Source organism: Branchiostoma belcheri, unplaced genomic scaffold, assembly GCF_001625305.1.
Source record: "Branchiostoma belcheri isolate BF01 breed outbred unplaced genomic scaffold, Haploidv18h27 scaffold5, whole genome shotgun sequence".
Classification (NCBI taxonomy): Eukaryota; Metazoa; Chordata; class Leptocardii; order Amphioxiformes; family Branchiostomatidae; genus Branchiostoma; species Branchiostoma belcheri.
The window spans coordinates 537,520-554,644 of NW_017804131.1; the positions used below are offsets into that span (position 1 = coordinate 537,520).

The window sequence follows — 17,125 nt, forward strand, 5'->3', positions numbered from 1 at the left end:
GGCAAAGAGCTGGTTAAACTGTTTACATTTTCTAACATGGATCGTCTCTCGGCAAGGTGGGAGCCAGGGTCTAAAGGGAGAGTTAAAAAGGGATCTGGCAAATTTCAAACTTAGGTCCTCCCTCCTCTTTTCAAGGGAGGGGAGACCTAGGTTGGATAAGGCGTCGTTATAGCATGTGTACTCAGGACCAAGGGTTATCCACAATGCACGTTTCTGAATGCGTTCAATCTTCCTGGTTTGTAGGGCCGTAATGCCGGAGGTCCAGATGGGTGCTGCATATTCAAGAATGGGGCGTATATACATTTGGTAAAAATCGATTAGGTCATTTGAAGGGAGCCCAAAACGTTTCAATTTCTTTAGTAGGAAGAGTCGGGGACTAGCTTTGCTTATAATGGATTCAACATGCTTGTCCCATTTCAAATTGTGGGATAGCCATAGGCCGAGAATACATGCGTCATCTGTATATTCTAGTGGCTTATCATTGACGGAAATTAATTGGGGAGGGGGGCAATCTCGCATAAAGGTAATCATCATTAATTTACATTTGTCAGCATTCAATGTCATGTCATTTTTGGAAGCCCAAACATTTAATTGATCAAGAGATGGTTGGATAAGGCTGGGTTCATAGAGAAGTCTACTTTCACAAACAGAGAGGTCGTCGACATATTTGTATCGATTTAAACTGTTGACTTGGAGAGCATCATTTACATAAATCAAAAACAGAATGGGACCTAATTTCGTACCTTGCGGGACTCCAGATGAGATAGTTTTCCATTGTGAGGTTTTACCATGATATCGGACACACTGCGAACGGTTGGAAATGAAATTGCAAAGCCAAGGCATAACCGACGTACGTATCCCACATTCCAACATCTTATTTATCAATTTTGTGTGATTAATCCTATCAAAGGCTTTGCTGAAGTCGGTTAACAAGATGGTCTGTATATTGTTTGGCGTTTCAGCGTTAAGGAATAAAAAATGTAAAAAAATAAAAAAGAATGATCATATCTTAACACAGCACGGGTTGAAGTTCACGTAAAAATCAGTAGGTGGCAGCATTGATAGCCTGACTAAATCGCGCTCCTGGCGGCCGCCGCCCTAGGTTGCCGCCCCCCAAGTGGGGTCATTAACCTCCAGCCGAGAGCTTGTGTATACACAGGCTAGCAGCATTGAGTGGCATAGAGAATAGACAAGTATTCTACCAAAATACAGAAACGTTTCATAGCAAACAGCGAACGACAAAATAATGTAATACATTCAAATGTCGGCAGGAGCGCCTCTAAACATTTGTAGAAAAGTTACATTGGCAGAGCCTGCTTGGGTAGGGTACGGATGCTGAAAGCATGGAAAAATTGTCTTTTTTTGTGACATACTATGTATATATTTGTATTGAACAATAACCAGTTTTCTCCTTCAGCGTCTCAGTTGTCTAAGGTATCTATCTCCGATGCTTGTTTATCGTTATCATACTTTACGTTTGAAACGAAACTACATGTACAATAAACATAAATACTAATATAAATATCTGTTCGATAGTACATTTCAACAATTAAACAGGTACAAAGATTGATGAGTACTGTTATTTCTCAACATTTTATGATACAAGTGATCCTTTTTAGACTTATTGCCATCAAACCTTCGAAACATTTTATCAAGTAGATGCTTTTTTCTAAGACTAGTCTATAGTTTTCATGATTCTTTTCCATGTTCATCTGTGGTCCCGTTAGATACTTCTCTTTGTCCCAGAAGCCTCTGCGACATCAACATGGCGGCCAGTCTTCATCGCCAGAACTGTCAAACACGAAAGTTTGGTCAGTGATTTGAGAGCTAAAATCTTGCACAATTCGATCGCAATTATAATATCCTAATAATATAAGTGTATAAAATTGCGTAAGACACGTTGTCAACCAAAAATGTATAATCATCTAAGCCTTAGATACAACATCAAAACCCTTACCCTCGCTTGAAGACAGGAACTTGACGTAGTTGGAGGGGAACAGGCCTATCCTGCCCCTCAGGTAACCCAGGCACCAGCCGCCATCTTCCCCCTCCAGCACCTCGATGACGTCATCTACCTCCATGGTCAGCTCGTTCTCCTCGCGGGGCCGGTAAGAGTACAGAGCGCATGCGTAACGTCTGTCTGTGAGAGGTGTAAATAGATATGATATTATTAAAAAATAACAAAATTGCATATCAATATCAAAACTGCATTGAATACCTATATCCGTTCGTGCCAAGTGGATGTAGCTATATCAGATATTTACACCCTAAAGAAAAAAAGCCACAAATGTTGATACATGTATTAAAAAAAATTCTCACCTTTCTTTCCTATGGACTTCCGTATGGTGTTGATGCCACCGAACCTGTTAGGCGCCTTGTTCTGTAGCTTAGCTGTGAAGTTGGAAAAACAAGCGTTACAAATTAATTTCTGAGAGAGGCAAAATTCAGTAAGGAAAGAGATAGATATATACGGCACTGACCTCATGCCGTTAATAAAAAGCTGCCGATTTGAATATTTCATTAATAAAAACGTTTCAAACAAATAACTCAGACGTAAATGTGCATGTACCAGGCATGGCGCTGTACGGTGGTGGTTCCTTGTCCTCCTCGTTCCTGCTCTCGTTCCCAACCCCCGGTTTCCTATGGGACGCCATGTTGTAATAGAACGCGAACTGTTTCTTCTCCTTCTGTTTCCGGCGGCGGCGGAGGAGGTACGTACCCAGCCCGATGCACACCACCAGCCACAGGCCCCCAGCCGTCCCGCCCACGATGATAGCGATCCTGGACGAGTCTATCTCCTGATCAATTCTGTACTCTAGTCAGAACAAGGAGGTGAAAAAATTATCATTTACCCCTTAGTCTTATCATTACTTGGAACACAGAATATGTAACAACCAACTATCTCTCTCTTCTTTTTTTTCTTTTCCTTTTTCTTAATTTTTGACATAGTATCGTGTCAGTCTATTCTCTGATATTATCCTCCCATCTTTTCGGTTCTCTTTCCGTTTTTCTTTGTCTCTAGCACTGTTCCTTTGCAAAATAGTTTTGACTAGTCCCTTTGGCCATGATATGTGGTCATGTCACTAAACAAATATGTGATAACATATTGAAACGGACAAAATCAAAGCTTGCTGGAGCTTTTGAACCAGTTCAAAGACTATTTTCAAAAGTTCGTTTTGCAACACAAGACAAGGAAATGTTGCCCTTACGCTTTACTGTCAGTGATATGGACTTTGTGTCCGTCTCTCCGATGCCGTTTCCCGCCACACACAGATACATCCCCGTATCGTTCACTTGGATTTTTTTCAGGAGCAGCGTGCTCGCCATGACGTCCAATGAGAGCGGGGTCTTCAGGCTGCGCAGGCGCATCCCGTTCTTCGACCACGTGATGTTAGGAGGAGGGTTGCCGTCTGCCACACACTGCAGAGTGACGCTGTCTGACACCGTGGCCGTCAGGGACTCGGAGACACTGATGATGGAGGCGGGGTCTGTAAAAGATAAAAGTCAAACAATAATTTCTTACGATTTCAATATCTAAAATCTAAACTCTAATTGCCTGTGGTGGTGCCATTCATAATTTGCTTGGCATATCAATGCGATCTACTTGTTTGGCTAGCTCAGTTGCTAGAGCAGAAAATCTACGCCAGTCTTGAACTATGATGAGGGGAATGCAACCTTAGTCAGGTTTAGAACCGCTCTCTCCTCACTGAAGCGCCACCTAGCAATGCCAGTGGGAATCACAATGTAATACCAGCCAATATTGCCTTGAGCAAGAACGTAATTGCCTTGAGGAAGCAAGCAAAGGAACTATATAAACGTGGAAAGGTGAATTCCTTTTGGTATGTGCAACATTGAATTGTATTATAGTAGCTCATTCGAATGAAAGCTCATCTGTGTTGGTAGAATCCATAGTTAAAAAGTTTGACTTGTTCCAACACAAGAAGGAGAACTCACCATGAATTTTCGGCTGATCCCGTCAACCTTCGTCAGATTTGTGATGCAGTCGCTGACTTTCCGGACTTTACAATATTTACATCAGGGCCCACCAACCCTCTCTGAACCGTGATGGTGGGAGATACCGTCTTCCCGCCACTTTTGATGCACTCCTGATGTCATCACGTTTCCGACTTCCGGAAAGTCAGCGACTGCATCACAAATCTGACGAAGGTTGACGGGATCAGCCGAAAATTCATGGTGAGTTCTCCTTCTTGTGTTGGAACAAGTCAAACTTTTTAACTATAGTAGCTCATGCTTTCAATGCACAAGTTACTCGGGCCTTTGTGCCATTCGCCAAGCAAGCGTATCACAGCGGCTATCCTTTGAATATGATTTATCAAAGAGGACAGATCTGTTGACGGACGTCCTTGCTTCAGACAGGAGTCAAACGTGCTACGAGCGCATCCAGAGTCAACGGACATAAGTTACACGTTGGCATGTATGTTTTATGTTACTTACTCTTTCGTCAGGAGTGTTGGAACTAGAAAGTCAATATTTGCTAGCTAATGCAGAATATTCCCCTGTCCATGGTTTTCAGGTGTGTTGTCCCTTTTAGAACTAGCTGCAGTACAGTAAGGCAGGATAATTTCTTTGTTTCTGTTAATTAAGAGGTAGAGTAAAAATAAGTCTTCGTAACTTGAGTGCCAGTTTGTGCTGTATTCATCTGTAATGTTTGAAATAAAAGCAGTTCAAAGGCAATTTTTAAAAGTTTGAAAGGGAAGTATAAAAAAAAAACTTACACTGTACATTCAAGGTCAGACTCGCTCTGGAACCCCTGACCACGTGATCAGCCACGCATGTGTACATGCCGGCGTCCGCCCTCCTCATGTGACGTATCAACAAAGATGGCGTCTGGATGGTCCCGCCCATGTACTTGTTGCCCAGCCGTGCGGTCTGTAAGATCTCGCCGTCTTTCTCCCAGTGGAGGGCGGTGATGTTCGGCTTGGCTCCTCCCACTGCGCATGTCAGAGACGCCGTCCGTCCCAGGGAAGTGACGTAAGGGTCGGACGGGCCGACCTGGACGGTGGGGGGAACTGAAAAAAAATGCGTAGATTTTTTGTGTTGATAGATTATTTGTTTGTGTGACGCAATAATAATCTGAAAAATCCTCTATACATAATAGCCTAGCAGCCATGTGTATGTAGTAGTAGTGCTTACAATTAACCATATTTTACTATAACTATCTGTGAACATATCTGTCATACCTAGACTACAAAAGTAGCATGTAAGTAAGGAAGTAAGCAAGTAATGTATTGTGCACATCACTTGGGCAGAACGTCTCATTTAAGGTCGCATTCATGTAGTATCTAAGGATAACATCCCGTCCCGTTTTTTTTTTCAAATGTTGTGTCGGAAAAGATATCTTCTGCATCGGGTATTGTCTGCAATTCTGATGCAGCATTGACCAAACATTCAGCAAAAAACATGAAAAATCCATGTTTTGCGCAAGCGTTTTACCCTCTGCCGACATGCCACAAAAAGTGGGCTATACCTAGAACATAACATCTTCTCATGATGTAGTAAAATCTAAATGCCGTTAGGAAAAAAATGAATATCCAAAGTACCCCAGTGTTCTCCATTGTACAAGTAAACTTCATTTAGCCCCCCCCCCCCCCCAACCATTCCGCTACACCACCGACGATTTCCATTATCCAGCTGTGTCTGTGTAATTGTCTGTGAAAACGCGCGGGACAGTTCTCTGGGCGCTTGTTTCATGCAAGGGGAACCGGAGAAGGGCCACGCCGGGATTTTAATCATCCTCACATATCACGGAGAGACACAAGATCGATAGAATGCCACAGGCGTTTGCAGTAAGTTCGGTATCCCCAAGTTCCCAAAGCTGTGAGAGCAGAGGATGTTTTTCCTTATTCAATGGAACTTTTCTATCTATCACAGAAGAATATGTGTCAGTCGCAGATCTGGAAGTCCATTATACTGTATAATTCACTGCTGCCATAGTGTAGACACGGCAAACTAACCCCTTTTATCTAGTTTATAAATGCAGCTGAAACGGCGGAGAACCATTTACGAGTGTACAAGGTTAACGTCTGGTGTCCGTTCTTTCAAACGAAGGGCGTTAAGTGATTGATTTTGTTTGTAAAAGATTAGCCCGGTGGTAGTTACCGCTGCTCCCTACCTAACAGTGAAAGGGGCTCGAGGCGCAAAGTAGAAGTTGATCAAATACCGCGGCATTGTGAGGCAACACAGATGGATGGCTCCTCGGGGAGCTAATCTTTCTTGGGAGGAAAAAAAGCGTCTTGGGGCGAATATCGATACCAGGGTTGATCCGGTAATGGGACGTTTTGACACATCTACCATCGCCGTGTGATTATGTTTGGGACGGCTCGTCTGAGCTGCCTTGAAGCGGAAGAAGAGGTTTAATTACGCTACCGTGTATTCAGCACCAAGGACAGTGCCAACCAAAACATCGCAACGCCCAGAGGCTAGTCTTGGCTAAAATCCCATCCATGCCTTCTCACTCTTTATTACAGTACCTTTATTGCATTTTTAGCTTCCACGGAAGATAGCGTAAGACCAAATTCATGTGTAGGAAATTACAGTTTAAACTTGCTTCAATGACTCTTACCAACACACTTGATATGGAAGATAACGTGCCGTATTCAGGGCACAAAAAGTGCTGCATTCACTACACATATCAAATGGTTATTGTTTCCAAGCAGTGACTTATTTTGACTAGTATCTACGGGGGTACTATATAACTGTGAAAAGGTATTGTATAATTCTCAATGATAGATTATAGATATATATCTAATTCGTTAGTAATGGTGTCGTAATTCCCTGGAAACTATGAAGATTAATAACCCATTGAAGATTCTCATTTCCCGTTACTTAAGGGAGAAAAGGAGAGGAAATTGACAAATTGGATTTCAAATTGTGCTACGTGGTGTAAGAAGAGGCACGATCTCATTTAATGTGTGCGAAGCCCCAGATTGAAACTAAAGTATATGGATGTGGATTGCCAAAGCCCTGCGGATTGCCGCGCGAAATGAGCCTACTAGATACAAGGCCACTAAGGAGATCCCCTGCATTAGGACGAACAGTGATGAACTCCTTGACAAATAGAGCTCCCTACCCTACTTAAGGCTGAGACCGTGCGTAAGTCGATACTCAAAGGCTAAATAAGACGTTTGTGTACTGTATCTCACCCAAGATGGATAGCTGCACGAATCCCTCCTCGTTACCGAGTCCCTCTGCCATCACAGACAGCACGTACACCCCTTCATCTTCCAGACGTGTGGGATTGATCTTTAGCGAAGCCTTTCCCACGAGCTGGGTCCTCCCCGAGTACTGCCCGTGCGCCTCCCGCCGGCCCAGGGGAGGGTAGTAGGAGTACACCAGCTCGCGCTTCTGGATCTCCTCCTTCTTGTCGACTTTGTACCAGAGGATGGAGATGATCTGGCGGTTCGTTGTGAAGGTGGCTGACAGGGTGGCGGGTTCTCCTAGCCGCGTACTGATGGACTTTGGAAGTGTGATACCTGCAGAGGATTCAGCTGATGACCCTGAAAAGTTGGAGAAAAAAATTGAGAGAATTACTGAGATCGTACATGTACCTACATTGATACACTGAATGATTTGTTGTACAAAATTCATGCATTGACCAGGAAAAGAAAATTTCTCTCTCATCCTGATTTATATAACTACCACATTATCACAAACCGGGATTAATTATTACTAGTATGTCCTGCAAAATTGGGCTCTCTTGTTATGGAAAAATACGGTATATCCTTTTCTGTTGTTGGTTCTGTCACAGCCTACTTGAACATTTCACGGCATCAAAATCATATGACGACCTACTAAGAATGTGACCGCGCCGTTACTAACATGTACCATCTTATTCAGATGTCAGAAATGGAGTCAGAGTAGCGAAAGTTGTTTTCCGTAATTAAGGAAGGGTAATTTTTCAAAAACACAATAAGTGATAACATATGGCCGCCCACACAAGTGGAGAAATGTGAGACGTGGAAAATAATAACTTCTCGGCAGCGCCAATCTGCAGTCGAAACGTACTTTACTCCTCACCCAGAAATTGCTTTTTCTATCCCCAGCGGAGACATTACAGCCCATCCCCCTCTCGAAATAGCTGTTATTCCATCGGCACTGTGGATCTGGGCCGTTAACAGCTCACAAACACATTCATGCTTGCAAATCAAGCGGAGACGTAGCTGCATTGTCCTGCCTAGCACGCAACCCTGCCTTCGCTCACGTGAAAATAACTAATTGTTAGGGTAAGCAGAGATGCTTCCTTTGAGCATAAATGTCAAGCTCCGAGTAAAGCTTACCATAATCACCACTCTTGCTCGCAGTGTAGCGCTAACAGCAACTTTCGGGGAAAATTTGCCGGAAGATGACACCACGAGAGAGAATGATAAATTTCTGAACGTGTCTTCCAGGCTCCAATGGCCCATTTTGATTCCTAGGCGCGGTATTGGCGCTCCCAAGGGTACTTTAGAATCCATCTCTGTTGCAAGATAGCTGTCACAGAATGGAGGATAAATCTCTCTATAGCCTGACAGCTACAAGAAAACAGAGAGAGAGCGAATAAGAAATATATATACGGTGTCATAAATGGGACAGTTGGTGACTTCTTGCATGAGATCTTGGCAAAGAACGTCGACAATCAAGGACTTAGAGAAGTTGGGCCTCAGCTGGAATGATCGGAAATCTGTAGCGATAAAAAGAGATTCTGGAGATACGCTGGAACTACCTAACAGTATTCCAGAATTAGGCCATGTTGTTTTAACTATATGGATGACATCCACGCGCGCATGAATTTTCGTTTCCAAAAAATGTTTTCGACCATACTGTAAATCCTACAAAATGAGCGAATATATGTCGTATGCTGCAAAAAAAAGTATTGGGAAACAATACTAACGTCATAGAATGCCGAAATCAATTCAGAAAAGAAGACAATGCGAGGAATTGAAAATGAAGAATCTATCATTTCTTATCTATCTTTATATATCTACTATTATTCGCCATACCATACTCTGTGTGTTAAGTCATTTGTTTAGCCTTGATGGCCATGTAGATTTCATAACGAAGGAAACTTTTTTTGCCAAAACGTTTTTTATTTGCACGCTAACATCAGTTTGGAGTTCCAAGAGGAGGTCATACATATAATCAAATCAACATGGCCTTAGATATAGAAACTAGGTATAGGTCTCACCATCTCGGTCTTATGTATTATAACACTGATGGAGATCCAAATAAAACAAACAAACGCATAGCGCCAAGGGGATTAAAACAGCAACATGAGTGTAAGACCTAGTTCCCGACAACCCATTAGTTTTGCCGTTGGCATTTCTTCCTTGCTTATACTGATGATTCCAGTTCGTGGCTTATCCCAAAGCACGGTTGCTAACTCCACGAAGCAGCCTTTCCTAGGTATGTGAGTTGGTTAAACCTACATGACGCCTGTCTAAGTCGCTTGTCAAAAAGAGCCAGACGTTCATTACATCAGATACGCCTACTCTTCCCCAGATTAGCGAAGCAACACGGTCTTCGCCTAGTTTCCAGTACCGAACTAACAACGCGGGTTCGAAAGCAGTACAATTTAGCCAAATAGGGAGAATAATTGGCCAGGGGAGTTTGGCCACCGTAGAGTTCATTTATTCTCATCGGAGGGGAAAATTAACCTTCCCGTACACAGACTCTCCTCGCCAATTATTCCTCCCTTTTTTTGCCAAATTCTAGGATCCGTAGTCTTTTCCGGCTCTGGCTCGTATGGAGTGCAGAAGCTAGCCGGACTCCCCGCTGGTATTGAAACGACACTCCTAACGATTCACACAGTTATTTCTGTACACGGGAGAGTCTTTTATTCATCCCTGGTATTCAATCAATCATTTTAGATGGATTGCCATCGCTATTTTTCACGCGGTGAGACATATGGAACAAAGCGAAGTCAATGTTTGTTCTGAAACTTAAAGGAAAGGAGTTGCAAAAAGCATCTTGAGCTTTATACTTTAAAGGCATCATCATTTGAAGCTTATTTTGAGAAGCATTTGGTGTCACATCGTGGTATTATAGTGCCCCAATGTGGCGCACACAAAAAACGTTATGAAATTGGCGAGTACAGAAGTGTCGGATGGTGCATCAAAACACAATAGAGCATTCCCTCGAGCATGTCAATTACTGTTAAAGGTGTTGGAAAGGCACAATTATCTAAAGCACAATCGTCTCGATACACGCACCCCCTGTGGTACTGCGTCTTCTTTCTGCCCTGTCTTACATTGTGGCGAACGTCTGAAAACCTTAGAAACATCCAATGCAGCTTTTAGGGTTTGGAAACCCAATTTTTCAAAGTCAATATTCTAGCCACTTATCTTTATACTGAGTTGAAAACACACTGCTGTCTGTATATTGACCCTCATGGAGCAAACATACCCAAAATTCTGACGGAAAGTGCATGGTAACTGGAAGGGCCCTTGGCTGATTTTAGGGTACCAACCATTAAATAAAATACTCATATTGGGGCTTGTTTCTGCAGTTTTAAATACCAAAGTATGAACTGCTGATTGAAATCTGCTATATCATAAAGATTGTCTTATTCAGAATATTTCCAGTTTTGCTGCCCTGAAATCGCATTGGATGCCTTTAAAACGAGATAAAGCTAGTATATCAAGTTCGATGTACATAATGATTTGACCAAAAAAAAATATGAGGAAACCAAGACAGGCATTGATCTGCCTAAGTATAGTATGTGGATATTTGTAAATGCTCTCTTGGTCACAAGGAAATAGCTACTCTAGCAACTGGATAAGTTTTGAAAACTGTCAGACGTTTCAAGTAGCATCCACTACTTTTTACTATTAAAGTGGATGCTACTTGAAACTTCTGACAGTTTTTATGCCTGGATGTCTAACCTTTATCGACGTACTTTATTCGTCATTTGTAAATCATACGTCGTATTTTTGGTCATTCTCCATGGCTTACTTTGAGTTAAACTGCCACTGAAGGAGCTAATGATTTAACCATAACCGTTATGTCAGCTTCACTTCGTTCTGAAGAGTTATTTATAAAAGCTGCCTTTGGGGAATCACAACCAGCGAATATCAAAAGCCTGAAAACACGATCCGTGACACAAAACGTCATATATTTTTGTCCATTTTCCGTGGCTCACCTTTAAGTCCAATTGCAGCTGAAGGAGCTCATGGTTGAACAATAACTTTACTTTGCTTTGACGCGTTCTAAACCCTGCCTGTGGCGAAACCCTAGCCAGCAAATATCAAAAGCCTTAAACACCTTTAGTGATTCATGACATAAAAACGCATAAAACGTCATACTCTTTTTCCATTTTCCGTGGCTTGCCTTTCAGTCAAATTGCAACTGATGTGGCTCGTGATTTAACAATAACCGTTAAGTCAGCTTTACTTTGCTCTGAAGAGTTTTGAACGCCGCCTGTGGGAACTGCGGGCCCGTAAACGCCATGAGGTCCGCGGGCCGTGCAGTCCGGGGCAGGGATAATTACCCTGGTGGGGCGGAGATAGATGGAGACTGACACCGTGATTGTCACCTGTGTACCCCCGGGGGCGAGACTGATGTATGAAACTTGTCATAACCATCAACACGATTCTCCGGCTTAGCCACGAGTTTCACGGGTGATCCCGCCTTCATATCAGTAGACCTGGAGATGACGGCCGGTAGCCGATAATCCTGATATGTGTCTACAGAAGCTTTTCACGAGTATACCGCGTTTTAGATTGTGTCAAGGCCGTCAAAAAGTTGTCGCGTGACGCAAATATGACGCGAATCCTGCTGTGTTGGACATACCTAAAACTGCGTTTATCGTCTTATACCCTGTTAAATAGCCTTACACTTACATATTCTCCTCGCTCTGTTTCCAGCAAAACTTTTTGTAAAAGTACAAGAAAATTTTTATTCCAAATAACTGCACAATTTATCATAGCCGATAGCCGATAATCCAGATATGTGTCTACAGAAGCTTTTCACGAGTATACCGCGTTTTAGATTGTGTCAAGACTGTCTAAAAGTTGTCATGTGACGCAAATATGACGCGAATCCCGCTGTCTTGGACATATCTAAAACTGCGTTTATCGACTTGTATCCTGTTAAATAGCCTTACACTTACATTTTCTCCTCGCTCTGTTTCCAGCAAAACGGGTTTTTTTGTACTAGGACTTTTTATTCCAAATAACTGCACAATTTATCATAGTCGATAATCCAGATATGTGTCTACAGAAGCTTTTCACGACTATATCGCGTTTTAGATTGTGTCAAGACTGTCTAAAAGTTGTCGCGTGACGCAAATATGACGCGAATCCTGCTGTGTTGGACATACCTAAAACTGCGTTTATCGTCCTATACCCTGTTAAATAGCCTTACACTTACATATTCTCCTCGCTCTGTTTCCAGCAAAACGTTTTTGTAAAAGTACAAGGACTTCTTATTCCAAATAACTGCACAATTTATCATAGCCTATAGCCGATAATCCAGATATGTGTCTACAGAAGCTTTTCACGACTATACCGCGTTTTAGATTGTGTCAAGACTGTCTAAAAGTTGTCGCGTGACGCAAATATGACGCGAATCCTGCTGTGTTGGACATATCTAAACCTACATTTTATCGTCTTGTACATGTATCCTGTCAGCCTTACAGTTATACATTTCCTCGCTCTGTTTCCAGCAAAACTCTTTGTAAAAGTACTAATTTTTTTTTCCAAATTCGAGTAACGACACAATCTATCATAGTGCCACACTTAAGGATACTAGATGATACTTTCATGGAGGGCCGAACTAAGTCTGATATTGAAGATGTCTCAGAAAGTTGATTATGTTACCAGTATTACTCATAATAGCAGACAGTGAATGTGTATCGCAATTAAGGATTGCATTATTTGATGACTCAGTATCTCGGTGTATACATGTACGCCAAACCAAATCCACTATTGAAGATGTCTCGGATAGATATTTGAAAAGTTGATTACTAGGCTTTGTCTTACAGTGCAATACATTATAGCAGACAGGGAATTCGAAGGTCTGTCACAATTAAGGATTACATTTTGATGATTCCGTATCCCGCGCGCATTTTTACGGTAGCCAAGCCAAGCCTTTTATTGAAGATGTCTCGTCTAGATACAAGAAGTTGGTTATTCTAGTTGGTCTTATCGCGGCGATCGGCGATTTCCCCCGGACATGCACGATTTCTTCCCGTACAGGCACTTTCCCATGTACGGGTCCGATGAATGGAAGCCATAAAACCCGAACCTCTAGGGACGACATTGTGGTTGATAGTACTATCCAATCTACATCAGGGGCGTCCTCGCCGAGCGTAAATCTGGTACGAGAAAGATGAGGCCACACTGACTTCATCTTATGAGTGACATCCGCGCGCGCAGTGATTTTCATCAATAATTTTCTCCAAAAAAATCACCTCCTCCGAAGCTCTGGCCTGAATGCCATACTCCGTAGTCCATGGTACCTTAGTAGCGACAATAGGAAGCCGACTATAACTACGTAGGATGGCACTCAGGCTACCGAGGCTCCACGGAACTCCAGAACGCAGTACATTACCGACTTATAAATGCCGCAAAAGGCCAGCATGTGCCGGCTTGTCGTATAAGTCGCTATGTACTACGTAACCGCAAATTAACAATTCCATCCCTATGGTTTAGCAGCATTTATTGGCTGAATTTTTTATTCGCCCGCGCACACTTGTTTGTCTTGGATGGCATCCATGAAATTAAGATAGTGTGGCCTTAGATTCAAACATATGACATCAGGACCGTGCACACCATCTGTCAGTAGCGGCGCTGACGCGGTGCGGTCAGCCCCGGTGATGGAGTCATCCTTCGGGTGACTAACGCACCAACCGCGCCGCGTCCCACGAGAACGGCGGTGAAGTAAATGGATTTTTAAAACATTACGTGTTCTCTTCCATTGCCCTTTATGTGGCCTTTATGTTAAATCTATGTGTAATAGCATTAGCCTAGGTTTAAAATCCAATATACGGGAGATGCCGGTAATCCTTTAGATCGCTGATGTGCGCAATATTCGCCATAAAGCGGCCTTATCGTCTGCCTGACGCCGCTGACCAACCATAACAGAAGGGATACTGGAAAAAGTGTGCCGTTCCCGCCAAGAGTAGACCATTGTTGGTAAGCCTTTATGCGGTCGCTGAGAGGACGCGACTTTCATGCTAGATTAGGACCATAACAGAGCGTTATGATCGCCTTTTTACGGTAACGCCGAGCCGACTGCTCATGACAAACGATGCCCTTCCTCCTCATTCTATTTAGGAGCTAGAAATGAAAGTTTGCCGCCCACAGAGTTTGATAACGCCCATCCGGTACGGCAAAATATATGACGTGTATGTACAACTGCACAGACCCGTCCTACAGATAGTAGTGAACGATGCGGTATTCCGACAAACCCCAAGGGAGCCATGACGAATGTTCTTATTACAAGTCATAGATTGAATCATAACTCAGCTTCCCCATCTTTTCGTGTGAGTTAATTTTTCAATCGGTAGCAATATCAGCAAGTGCTCTCCAAATAGCATCGTTTGAGCTGCGCTTCCGAATGACTTACAATAGAGACGTATTGTCTGGCCGCCTTGGGATGATAAAAACCTCCGGTCATCCAAGTTCGGACGTTACTCGTACCTGTGCGGTGAATACAGTAGACGGACGGTTTTAAAGATGGCATCCAGGGAGGGAGGTAATGATATTTTCACGCTCATTTGATTCACCAGTTCGGTCCGTATCTCACCGCTCAGTATGCCGCTGTGTCAGGCTATACTTCACACATCCTTCCCTCGGAGGCGGTTTGAGCGGCGTTTGATTTCCTAACTTCCGTCACTTTGTCATGATTTAGCCCCTACGATAGACATAGCCGCTAAACCGAAGCGACGGGACATGATTCAAAAACTTTTCCTGCGTGTAATAATTTCTGGATCAATTACGTCTACCCGCCGGCCGCATGTACGGGTGTCATGCCGCCGACACAAACCGACGAAGATTCATGCCGTCCGCTAAGCCGTGACTTCTTTAATAATAGCCGGGTTTATCTTTTATTCACCGTTTCTGCGCTATCAGCCTCCTCTCACAGAAGAGCAGCCCTGACAGTGACGTGCCCTGTACTGATGACACGCGCTGATTTCATTTCGCAGCGGCTGCGTTTATTTATTTCCGAGCTTCAGGGCTCCGCCAGCCCGAACCACGCCCGCGGTTTATTGTTAAAACATCCCCTCAATGTTAACCGTGTTGCTAGAGGCTTCAGCAAGCCCGGAATAAAACAAAAAAAAACTCCAGTCATGCATGTCTGGACGTGATTACACGCGGCACTTAGCTTCACACAGCCGTTGATGAGTCATGAATTATTCTAGCGAACAAATCTCGCGAATCGGTCAATAGAAAAGTCTTGTAATGATCGCGGTTCTAGTGCCTCCTCCGCGGAGGCAAATCGAAGGTTTTCAGCTCCAAGGGCGGCGGTTTAAACAAGAAAAGTCTTAAGTTCTTATCTGGGAATTATTGATTCCGAGGCGGAACACCTGTGCCCGATTGTGCGGGCGGCAAAGAACGGCTTCGTCTTCGTTTCCTTTCTTAGTCCGGATGTCAGGTTATATAATTTAGAGATATTATTAGCTGCCTGAACGGTACAAAGAGCTAAACCAGAAATCCCGAATGGGGAAACGGAACCATAAAACTAAATGGCATGACACAGTGGTGCGATTAGCCCACAAAACAATATGTAAATGCGTCCATCAATCAATCAATGACAACTTGTTTAACCATGCCATAAATGGAAGATGGAAAGAAGAAAAGGCGAATGGTAAGAAGGAGTAGACGGAAGGAAAAACAGATGTTCGAAGATGAAAAACATTTCACGGCAATAAACCAATTAAAGCGCCCCTTGTCAGAATTGTATCCAGGTAGAACCGGCGCGGTCGCGCGCAATTAATTGCCATTCAGGAAAATTGACTGTAGCGTAAGAAGTCCACTCACGTTTCAAATTATCTCACTCCTTCTCTTCCTCTTTCAATTACTCCCATATTAACTAAACGTTCTCTCCTGGGTCCAATCTGATCCGCTCTGCCGGGTTTCTGATCGCGCGAACGGTTTGGAAAATGGGCGACATGTGTAGCGTTTAAAGATGGAGGAGGGCCGAGAGGATGGAAAATTGAATCTGTACTTAATCAAACCCCCTTAAAGTAAACAATCGGTTGTCTAAACCGCATTGACAGCTACGTATGCGCCAGTTTTGATCATTGTCGCGCCACAAAAAGCGCTCTTAATTAAAAGACTGTGGTATAAAGTGTGTAGCCTGGATGCCAGACGCGCAACACATAACACGCTAGGCCTAGAGTTAGCCAGCGTACCTGTGAATCAGGGTCTATAACTGAGGGAGCTGTGGTACAATTTCCTTGGGGGCATGTTGGCCCTGGAGCCGAGGAATTGGCCTGTGTAGGCCTGGAAAAAGCATGGCGCCCAGGCTACAAACTGTGAGAATTTCTACTGACGGAATGGTCTTTTCTACAATGTTCTCTTACCTTTGATCAGTAGAAGGGCGCTCAGTGCGATCCATGTGTTGTAGTCTAGCCGAGCCATGGTGAGGACTGGTTGCGGTGAAATCTTGCTGATCTGTACCTGCTGTAGTCAACCCGCGTCTGACCGCAACAACGTGTTCGCCACAAAATCCGTTCCGCGCCTCTCCCAGAAGTAGTCGGCCGCCCGCCTCTTCTGAACGACTCAGCGCGCGTTGTTTCTTAGTACCAACCTGTGTCGCTGTTGCCTGTACAGCGTTCAGACAAGTGTAAAAGGCGCGTGTGTCGGAGTGTGGTGGTCGAGCAACACTTGAAAGAGCAGCTAGGAGGAGACCACGTCACGTTCGCACGGCTCGCGCTAGTCAGACTCGCTGAAGAGCGGGGGATAATTGTGCCGCCACACGTACGGATGAGTCAACTGTGAGGTCAGCCGTCAGCGATGCGCGGTCTCAACTCATGACGGGCCGACCGCAACAACGTGCCCACTGCCGGGGGACTGACGGCCGCGCGCGCGCATGCGCCGGGGCAACAAATGGCGTCCTTAGAACCAACCAACCAACTGCTGTTTTACGTTCCTGTTACGTTACATTTAGTTGGTTAAGTGAA

The 17,125-nt window shown here is 43.8% G+C and overlaps 1 protein-coding gene across 1 annotated transcript; it reads right to left on the reverse strand.

Moving 5' to 3' along the window:
• Positions 1-1,181: 1,181 nt before the first annotated feature.
• LOC109479931 (hemicentin-1-like) lies at positions 1,182-16,709 on the reverse strand. Its single transcript, XM_019782003.1, has 8 exons — positions 16,526-16,709; positions 7,164-7,517; positions 4,737-5,030; positions 3,210-3,488; positions 2,570-2,815; positions 2,320-2,391; positions 1,958-2,140; positions 1,182-1,791 (listed from the first exon to the last, which is right to left on the reverse strand). Exons 1-8 carry the CDS (start codon positions 16,581-16,583, stop codon positions 1,724-1,726), a joined length of 1,554 nt encoding a protein of 517 aa, XP_019637562.1. The 5' UTR covers positions 16,584-16,709; the 3' UTR covers positions 1,182-1,723.
• Between the last annotated feature and the right edge of the window lie 416 nt (positions 16,710-17,125).